At 41.4% G+C, this 11,427-nt stretch overlaps 1 protein-coding gene across 1 annotated transcript in view; it reads left to right on the plus strand.

The window, feature by feature from the left end:
- Positions 1-4,964, plus strand: part of LOC123664931 (G protein-coupled receptor kinase 2) — a 98,235-nt gene extending 93,271 nt beyond the window's left edge. Inside the window, exons 10-14 of the mRNA XM_045599299.1 lie at positions 966-1,169; positions 2,817-3,000; positions 3,523-3,620; positions 4,292-4,396; positions 4,896-4,964. Of these exons, the coding sequence (XP_045455255.1) occupies positions 966-1,169; positions 2,817-3,000; positions 3,523-3,620; positions 4,292-4,396; positions 4,896-4,964 (660 nt within the window). The remainder of the gene's footprint in view (positions 1-965; positions 1,170-2,816; positions 3,001-3,522; positions 3,621-4,291; positions 4,397-4,895) is intronic.
- The last annotated feature ends 6,463 nt before the right edge of the window (positions 4,965-11,427 follow it).

The following is an 11,427-nucleotide window of genomic DNA, read 5'->3' on the forward strand; positions in this document are numbered from 1 at the left end:
TACCTCGCCCTTACAAAAGATCACAGCTGAACAATACTGTTGGCTATGCTTTAGATTAAGAACCATCAAATATGGGGTTTGGGGAGTGAAGGGTGGAGGGGGAGCTACAAGTAATTTTCGAACAGGAGTACGTAAAAACGATCTCGACTGCAAGATCAACAAACGATACGTGAGTTACGTTACTCTTGCTCCGTTACGTAGCTTTCACACGTTATTTTCACATTTTACACGGTTTTTTTACCAAATGATACAACTGATGTCTAACGACTGAGAGATAGATGCTTTAAAAAAATGGCGCGCCACTTATCGTTTCGCTCCAAAGAAATGTAAGCTTAAATACATTGTTTTTGTCTAAATAACTGTAATAGGTAAAGATCTAAGACCATTACTCCTGTTCGAAAATGACGTGTGAAATGTAAAAATAACGTGTGAAAGCTGCAAAATTCTTCTTCTAATCTCAAAACTTTAAACATGAATATCTCCATAACCATGGGGTTCCGAAGGGTGCCAGTGGTACCGGAGAAAGCGCCCTCCCCCCTTCCCCTAAAATTCGATGGTTCTTAATTTAAAGCTTTATCATACTGTTTTCATGCAGTGTTACGTTCCTGTTGATGAGTAAAGTGACCAGAGCTCCTGGGAGGATTGTGAGGTAGGGTCGGCAACGCCCTTGTGATGCATCTGTTGTTGAGCCGTACGCTTGTTTGCCGACCTAGTTTATAAAAAAAAACCCCACATGTTATAAATACGTGTACGTATGTTGTGTTGGTGACTTATAAAACAGATATTTAATACCTATTTTGTGCACCACTAATTGTCAATTTTTGTATTATAGTTATGTCTTTAATAATGAAACCTTACATTGTATCAACACGAATGTGATGTAAAAAATCACAATTATAACCCGATCGCTATCGGTAGCTAATGCCGTCGTCAATCTAACGGAGTTACCTTTCGTACGACGGCAGCACGAGCAGGAGAAGTACTCGTCGAAGTTCAGCGAGTGCGCGCGCGCGCTGTGCGGCGCGCTGCTGGCCAAGAGCGCGGGCGCGCGCCTCGGGGCGGCGGCGGGCCGGCGCGGCGCCGCGCAGGTCAAGCAGCACCGGTTCTTCACGCGCCTCAACTGGGCGCGCCTCGAGGCCGGCCTGCTGGACGCGCCCTTCGTGCCCGACGTGAGTGGCCACAGACACACACGCGCACACACACTCCACACCGGTTCTTCACGCGCCTCAACTGGGCGCGCCTCGAGGCCGGCCTGCTGGACGCGCCCTTCGTGCCCGACGTGAGTGGCCACAGACACACACGCGCACACACACTCCACACCGGTTCTTCACGCGCCTCAACTGGGCGCGCCTCGAGGCCGGCCTGCTGGACGCGCCCTTCGTGCCCGACGTGAGTGGCCACAGACACACACGCGCACACACACTCCACACCGGTTCTTCACGCGCCTCAACTGGGCGCGCCTCGAGGCCGGCCTGCTGGACGCGCCCTTCGTGCCCGACGTGAGTGGCCACAGACACACACGCGCACACACACTCCACACCGGTTCTTCACGCGCCTCAACTGGGCGCGCCTCGAGGCCGGCCTGCTGGACGCGCCCTTCGTGCCCGACGTGAGTGGCCACAGACACACACGCGCACACACACTCCACACCGGTTCTTCACGCGCCTCAACTGGGCGCGCCTCGAGGCCGGCCTGCTGGACGCGCCCTTCGTGCCCGACGTGAGTGGCCACAGACACACACGCGCACACACACTCCACACCGGTTCTTCACGCGCCTCAACTGGGCGCGCCTCGAGGCCGGCCTGCTGGACGCGCCCTTCGTGCCCGACGTGAGTGGCCACAGACACACACGCGCACACACACTCCACACCGGTTCTTCACGCGCCTCAACTGGGCGCGCCTCGAGGCCGGCCTGCTGGACGCGCCCTTCGTGCCCGACGTGAGTGGCCACAGACACACACGCGCACACACACTCCACACCGGTTCTTCACGCGCCTCAACTGGGCGCGCCTCGAGGCCGGCCTGCTGGACGCGCCCTTCGTGCCCGACGTGAGTGGCCACAGACACACACGCGCACACACACTCCACACCGGTTCTTCACGCGCCTCAACTGGGCGCGCCTCGAGGCCGGCCTGCTGGACGCGCCCTTCGTGCCCGACGTGAGTGGCCACAGACACACACGCGCACACACACTCCACACCGGTTCTTCACGCGCCTCAACTGGGCGCGCCTCGAGGCCGGCCTGCTGGACGCGCCCTTCGTGCCCGACGTGAGTGGCCACAGACACACACGCGCACACACACTCCACACCGGTTCTTCACGCGCCTCAACTGGGCGCGCCTCGAGGCCGGCCTGCTGGACGCGCCCTTCGTGCCCGACGTGAGTGGCCACAGACACACACGCGCACACACACTCCACACCGGTTCTTCACGCGCCTCAACTGGGCGCGCCTCGAGGCCGGCCTGCTGGACGCGCCCTTCGTGCCCGACGTGAGTGGCCACAGACACACACGCGCACACACACTCCACACCGGTTCTTCACGCGCCTCAACTGGGCGCGCCTCGAGGCCGGCCTGCTGGACGCGCCCTTCGTGCCCGACGTGAGTGGCCACAGACACACACGCGCACACACACTCCACACCGGTTCTTCACGCGCCTCAACTGGGCGCGCCTCGAGGCCGGCCTGCTGGACGCGCCCTTCGTGCCCGACGTGAGTGGCCACAGACACACACGCGCACACACACTCCACATCGGTTCTTCACGCGCCTCCAACATCCTCCAATCTATCCATTAATGTGTGTCTATCTGTCACCGCAGCCTCACGCCGTGTACGCGAAGGACGTGCTGGACATCGAGCAGTTCTCGACGGTGAAGGGCGTGAACCTGGACGCGGCCGACGACACGTTCTACGGCAAGTTCAACACGGGCTCCGTCAGCATCCCCTGGCAGCGCGAGATGATCGAGACCGGCTGCTACACGGAGCTCAACGTGTTCAGTTCGGGTGAAGCGATTCACTTTATTACGTCTTAATTTATGTTATTACTGAACTACTTTTACTAAGGTACCTTTATATACTACTACCAGGATATATCCTGTTCAAAATCTCGAGCAGCCTGACTGGGAAAGTATCTCGATCTAACAGAAGATCACAGCTCAATAATAATGCTCTCAAGGAGGGTTGTGTTTGTGTCATCATCATCATCATTTCGGCCTATTGCAGTCTACTGCTGGACATAGGCCTCCATTAGTTTTTAACTCATGTATGTTGCGCATACTCACCATGTGTTTCTGTGGTGAATAAAAAAGTCAGAGCTCCGGCGGAAAGTAAGAGTCGGCAACGCGCTTGCAATGCTCCTGATGTTGGTGTGACCACAAGCTGCGATATCCACTTACCATCAAGTGAATGACTTGTTAACCGACATAGTCGTACAAAATATATAAATAAAACAGTTACTGTTTTTTATGTAGGCACGGCAGAATTACATATTTACAGTATTTATAATAATAAATATGTATTCCGTAGACGAGGAGGGCAAGGAGTGCCGACCTCCCGACCTTCAACTGTCTCCACCCACCGCGCCCAGCGACGAAGATAAGGGATGTTTCGTGTTTGCCAGACGGGTGAGGCTATTTTGATATTGTATTGCTCTTTTATTTACCGTCGAAATATATACGTTTTAGTTTTGTCAGTTAAAATACTTATATTTTAACTTCACTTCAGCTTATGGCAGTCCACTATTGGAGATAGGGTTCGCCAAGTTCGCGCTACCGGCAATCTTACGTAAGCGAAAAGTAGGGTACCGGGAACTAAGGGCCGAAATTTTTGGCGCGTACTCGTGTGTTTTGCCCAAAGTCACCACATTGGGCGGGCGGGATGGTGACCGCAGGGATGGGAGGGCTTTGTCGCACCAAAGACGCTGCTGCCCGTCTTCAGCCTGCGTATTTGAAAGTCAGCAGTCGGTTGGTTATCCCGCCATTGTTCGGTTTTAACAGTTCCAAGATGGTAGTGGAAATGTGCTATCACTTAGTTGTCTGATAGATATCCACGGGAAGAGAGGGGATGACTATATTATACTGCTGTAACCACACAGTGATCTACGTTAGTACAATTCGCCTAAGAATTATGCCGTACGAAAATAGATTTTCTTTAAATTTAGAAACAACCGCTCCGGTTTTCACCGAGTTTTAATACTCGCTCGCCACTGCCACACCCGAATTGACTACATCAAAACCGGCCAGTCTACACAGTTATCTGGAGCCTATACTTACATGTGTGTACACCGTGTGCGCAGGTGCTGTGTCCGCAGAAGAAGGTCCCGGCGCGCCTGCGGCCCGTGCCCGTGCCCGCCCACCTGCTGGCGCCCGCCCGCCCTGCCGCCCGCCCCGCCGCCCGCCCCGCCGCCCGCCCCGCCGCCCGCCCCGCCGCCCGCCCCGCCGCCAGCTGACCGCCGCACGCACAGCAGAACCACCTCGTCGCTGCCACAAACACTCACTGACTCCTGGACACCTAACCGCCACCCCACTGTCCCCGCCGACTGTGACGTCACACAACACCACCGATAGCAGACTTTGAAACTATGAAGGATAGTGAGTACTCAGTAGGCCCTTAAAACCATCTCATGGTAAAGAAAATTAATTACTGCCCCATTGTAGCACACACCGCCCCAATTTCCCCCACTGTGACGTCACACATCACATGTCAAACGACCTCGACCTCGACACAATGAGCGCTGCTAGCAATTCTTAATAAATCTGTAAAACCATCTTGCGGTGATAGTAATTCGCTGTCTCCACTGAGACTTGACACTTGACCGCATATAACCGACTATAAAACTACCAGCACTAGTAAGCAATCTTTAAAACCGAGTTTTAATAAAGAATATTAATTTTATAAAGACTAATGATGCACTGTTAGTTCTTCAGCCTCAAGAGTGTCCCATTTTAAGAATTTACCGAAACGCTTAGTTATACTTTTCATTACATGGAGTGAGCCCGATGCAAATATTAAAAAAATATTGTTTGGTCGTAATCTGAATTTTTTAAATCGGAGTTTTCTGAATATTGGCATTAGTGGACTTAAAATCTTATAAAAATCATACGTAATCCGTGAATAAACCGTTTAAATTACGGACATGGAGCACGAAGAATTTCGTACATTGACCCCTCATCTTTTGTCTTTGTCGCTCGCGTATAAACATATTGCCGTTGCGCTCACACAAGTGTAGTAGTAGATAGCCGTATTCACAGATTGTCAAACTTTTTACTTTTTTTTACCAAATTTAAGTCACAAGATTCATCGTTTTTCATTTAATACTTATTAAATTTGAATGTGTGTATATTGGTGTCTTTTTTCACACGGCAACAGATCTAAGATTTTTTTGCATATACAAAGTATAGCCACCAAATTGTACACATAGTAATATATATATACACAATAACTTTTATATATATATAGGTTCTTTTTCTATGATTAAACAAAAAATATTTTATTCTGTGACTAGACCGATCCACGGACAGACAGCGTAGATTTAGTGTAGTGTGCAAAAAACGATCCAAACATCCCAAATTCTAAACTCACCGATTTTTTAAAGCTTCGTACTTTATATAAAAATTTTGAGAACCACTGGCAGAAGGCAAAAAGGTCACTATACGAAATTCTTCGTGCTGCGCGTTCGTACTATAGTATAGAAATGGTCTAATTCGTAAAAATGTTATAGAGCTGACACTACTAAATCTGCTTGAAACTTTTGAAAAATAAATAAATAATTTAATTATTTTATACTAAAGTTTCTATGTATCTATATCTGTTTATACATACACTTAGCTTATCAGATTGTTCAGATCTTAAAAAACTAAATTACGAGTTGGTTCACTTTTCAACACAATGAGGTTTCGACATGGTTGTGATGATCATACAAAAACCCCATTTTTGATGACACCTATCCCTAAAAACAAACCAAACGTCACATTCCTTATTTTCCTTTCAACCTTTCTCAAATCATCCCTTAACCGCTTTAGTTCGAGGGTACAAATGCTACAACACTCACTGAAATATTTATTTTTTACCTCCGAATAGTTAAAAATCGAAGGTAGTTGTCAAACGGAACATGTATACGTAGGAATATAATGCATTTTTCGTGGTACCTGTCGGGTGATTTATAAACATGTTTATATGGCGTTGTTATTGTGTAATTTGATTTTTTTTATGTCATAGACAACTTGAACAGATTAAAAATTAAAATTATATAATGACAGCACTGTGTTAAAACTAAAAAAAACATTCATGAACAAGTTAGCTTAAGAACAATTTTTTATATACGTATTATAAATGTAATCCTGCAAAACTAAATTACGATAGACAGTTTCTTTCCGTTGTCATTTATGTACATTGAGTTTTACTTTGATTTATTATCTGTACGACTGATGTTTTTTTTTTCTTTTGTACGTATTATTTACAAGCTCAAATGTGAGTATGAAGCGATAAAAAACCACATTTGTATCGTTATAAAGTTTATTAACTCGATACCCCGATGGCAGCCATTTTGAACTATATTTGAAAAAAAAAATTAATACATATTATTTTAATGTCGAATATTGCATCCTATTGATTTTTCTTAATAAAATTTTAAGTTAACACTTAGACATATCGTTTTTTATGTACCTCACGTGTGTACGCGCCATTTTCGGGGTATTTATTTATTTAAGATTCGTGTTGATATTATTTATTATAATTACGTTTAATTGTAAATCTTTAGGAGCCCGAATATTTGATAATCGCTTATTTGTGTTTTTTGAAATTATATGTTTGTATGATTGAATGTGCGAGTTTTTGTATGTATGAAAGATTTTAGCGGGCGATGGTTAAATTTTTGAAACTTTCGAAGAGGAATACGTAAAGATATTTTTAATGGTACTAGGGCGGTTAACTTGTCGCTTTTCGGGTAGGAGGAAACGTACACTACCCAACTAAGTAAAATGCATATATTTTTCCTAATCGGCTATAGTAGATACATTAGGAAAATAGGCGGTGATAGAGAGCTTTATAACCAATCGCTCTAGACGCGTAGGCGACGGAACGAAATATAGCCTATTTATTTTCAATGCAATAAATTATTTACTTTTTGATGAACCGTCGTGAGGAAAATTATGAAATTTTAAAACCGAGCAATAATGATGAAAACGAAAAAAAAAAAATGTGTTTTTAGAACTTGACGTCATATATCGGTGTTTTTTCTATAATGTAATATTTTTAATAATCTGTGGATGTAATCTTTTTGTATTTAGGGTTTTTGATATTTCATTATCGACGCATCGCTTTACTTTTATAGGTGAAAAATTTACTTAAAAAATGTAAATCATGCTTCAAATATTTTTGATTAACTATATTTGGAATATTAAAAAAGAGTTCCGTATTTTGTAAGAAAAAAAGTTGAGAAGTTGTCAAATGATAAAAAAAATACTCTAATATGATTTAAATTTATTCTTTCTTCTTGGGAATTAAAAGTGAACTCATTTACTTGCTGCATATACCACAGACTATGAAATATTCAACACATCATGACATTTATTTTATAGTATATAAAGTCGATACGTCTCCCAATTCAATGGACTATGAATGTTCTAGAAGTCCGTTCATTCTCGTTTTAATAATTGTATAAAAGCACAAATATATTCGGAAAAATTTTGACGCCATATTGTACATAAATACTTCCATTTTGTATTAGGTGTAAGTATTAATGCATTTTGATGTGTACGTTTTATTGTATTTTTCGATTTTAATAATGCCTATTCGATGATATCTCGGCGACGTTACTATACACGTAAGTTACTATAAGACGGTCGCCGTTTCGAAGAGATTCGATCGAAAAGAAATTTCTAGATATAATTTTTCGATTATTAAATAAAAAGTGTCAATTTGCTCACGTGTAGTGTAATAGCAGCACATTTGCTCAGTCGCTAAGATCTGCGATCGAATATTTTTCGAAATGGCAATGTTTATGAATATTATCGCACAATTGTTGTTTATTTTTTTGTATGTGTTAGCATGGCTTCCGGCACCGTAGCTCTAAACGTTCATTCCAAGAGATCAGATCGCCATAGAATAGTATTTTTTTAAAGTAGCAATATGTCGTACGGTAGTGCGGTGCGCGGAAGTACGTTATAGCGAACGAGTTCCTAAAAGCGCTCGAACTAGAAATCAATACCCAATGAAACTACAGTAAACTTAATTTATTAATTACATTAAGTAATCTGTCGACTAATTTTCTTACTTTTATAAAAATGTAGAAAATTGAAATGAGTAGTTACCGCCATTTTGTAATGTCATTTGTACAAATTGTTTTGTATCAAATTGATATTGGTTTTATGAATGGTAAAAGTTTCTTCAATAAAATAATTTGGTTCGAGCGCCTGATTTTATGTAACGCACGGAGCTCTGATAGAGTATGAGAACAGAATCTGTGAGCATTTACAATAAACACTATTGATTTTTCTTTTGTATGAATTTATTATATTAATTTTAACTTGAAGCGTATAACGGAACGTTCTTAATCTTATTTTCGCTGTACAAATATCACGAGTTAGTAAGGATTAGATTCGATATTTTTTTTTAAGTTCTAACTCCGATTCTTATATTGAAAAAACTGTTCGTTTTACGAATCGTTTATTTTAATATAGGAACCGGGGTTAATTCTATAGCATACATAACGTACCGTTATACGCTTTATAATACCTGTATCATACTCATAAATGCATTTTCGACTAAGTTTATTGAGATATTAATTTGTATTTATTTCGATATAATATACTTTGGGTCATATTGACAGGTAATAATCAAATTTTTATCTATTTTGGATCTTATTTGAAAGGTATAAAGTCAAATATGATGTTTGACCACGTGACGGGTTGTATGTACCTCGTCTTAGTGGAATGTATATTTAGCTTTCTTAATACTGTTAGTCGTTATTGCAGTATTTTGATGCAAATATTATTATTTAATAAGCGTATTCATAAATAAATTGACTCCGATATAGAATTGTTGTTTTAATTTTTGTACCCCAATTAAAGCTTTGCCAACATATAATTATCATTCTTTTATATTTGGAAGCTGGTGCTTGTCATTTGCTCACGTTTGTACAAGATCTGACGAGTAATCTTTGAGTTATGCCTGATAATACGCATTTGAAGTACTTTTTTTTGTTTAAGAACAAATACAATTATAATAAATAAAAGCTTTAATTCGTCATTACAGCCTATACAGTCACTGCTGGACATAGGCCTCCACAATTTTACGCCAAAAATAACAAGAACTCATGTGTGTTGCCCATAGTCACCACGCTGGCAGGCGGGTTGGTGACCGCAGGGCTGGCTTTATCGCACCGAAGACGCTGCTACCCGTCTTGGGTCTGTGTATTACAAACCCAGCAGTTGGATTGTTATACCGCCATCGGTCGGCTTTTTAAGTTAGTGGTAGTGGTAGTGGAACTGTGTGCTACCTTAGTCGCCTCTTACGACACACACGGGAAAAGAGGGGGTGGCTACGTTCTTTACTGCCGAAATCACTCAGCACAATATTGCTTAGCCAAGTTATAGTTGGGCCTAACGTTATTAGGCATCTTCTGAGCTTGTAGCCACTGTGTTTGTTTAGCTGGTAAATGTTTGTGTTCGAGAGCACCCTACATTGAAATGTTTTACTGCAATATGATAACGTTAAAAACATTTCATTTAAAATTAAGTTTCTCAATGTTAAAGCAATCTGAGATATAGATCTAATATACCTAAAGATGAGCAGATGTACAATATGAAAGTAAAATGAAGAAGAAAACTAGATGTAGGTATGTATTGTATTGTAAATTTGGATTTGATTTGATGGATGATTAGTTAAATTATGATTTTAGCCGTCCATTAATCACGTGTGTCGAAGGACATCTAGTTTTCTTCTTCATTTTTCTTTCTTATTGTACAATTTTATACACTCTAAAGCACAGTAAAACGCATTAATGCTTTTGTGGTGTGCTTTCAGTCTGGGATTAGTAAGCATATTTTTGTTAACTTGAGAAATGAAAACTAAGCTTTGAAGCAGATTATTATTCTTGAATAACATATTTAACAAAATTTATAAAACGACCGCTTTAATCGATTGACTCTTAACTCCATTTTGAACTTGTTGTGCAATAACGATTAAGACTTGCTACAATTTACTGCATTTGATAGCTTTGAGCGACTGCTGTTTTAACGTTTTAATTTTTTATTTTCACTTTTGGCGCCATTCGCTCGCGATATATGATGCTTGCAAAGAAACATAAATATAGAGCCATAAAACGTTTTATATTATTTTAAATAAAGTTCAAAAGGTTAATAACATACATAATAAACAGAGTAAAAAAACTATAAAAATGATTGCCTATGCATAACGATGACAAGAAATGGCTTTTTTGTAACTTTTGCGAGATTGTAAAATCAAATTGTTATTAAAACAATGAGAAAAATGTCACAAATGTGATACTGAGCAGTAAATTATTTATTTTTAATTTTTTTAACTATGAAATACAAGGGGTAGATAAGATTATAAAATACATAATTATGTTTTAAAAAGGTTGGATTTTTTTACTTTTTAAGGCTACAAGCTATCGCCATTATGAAATCTGTTTATTTATTTATTTAATTGGAAGTTATTATTATTATTATTATATTTTAATATTTCAAAAGCTGCCTAAACTTGTCTTTATTTTAAAAATATGTGGAAAAAATAAAAAACAGTTTACAGAAAAAAAAACAAATGTACAATGATCAGTATTAATTAATAGAAAGAATATTTAATTATTCGCACAAAATACAACAATTACGTAATGGATGTATTGGGAATGTAATAAAAATACTTTTTATTAATAAAATAGTTTATTTAACAATCTATATTCACAACTATCAAGAAATCAGTCGCACAGAAATTTAAACGAATGTCTATAATTATAAGATATATGAAATGTACACCAGTCGACTTAAAATGTTCACCATTTTCCTACCAAGTAAACAAAAACAAGATAAAGGTAATATACATAGAGATTCATTGGAATACCAAAGAAGGCACCAATTTCAGTAGAAATAAAGTTATATTTGCTGTGCTGTGTGGCTACGGCACTAAAGAATTTAGCCACCCCCTCTCTTCCCGTGGGTGTCGTAAGAGGCGACTAAGGGATAACAAGGTTCCACAACCACCTTGGAACTTAAGAAGCCGACCGATGGCGGGATAACCATCCAACTGCTGGCTTTGAAATACACAGGTCAAAGACGGGCAGCAGCGTCTTCGGTGCGACAAAGCCAGCCCTGCGGTCACCAACCCGCCTGCCCAGCGTGGTGACTATGGGCAAAACACATGAGTTCACGTTATTTTTGGCGTAAACTTGTGGCGGCCTATGTCCAGCAGTGGACT

Source organism: Melitaea cinxia, chromosome 23 (genome assembly GCF_905220565.1).
Source record: "Melitaea cinxia chromosome 23, ilMelCinx1.1, whole genome shotgun sequence".
Taxonomy (NCBI): Eukaryota; Metazoa; Arthropoda; class Insecta; order Lepidoptera; family Nymphalidae; genus Melitaea; species Melitaea cinxia.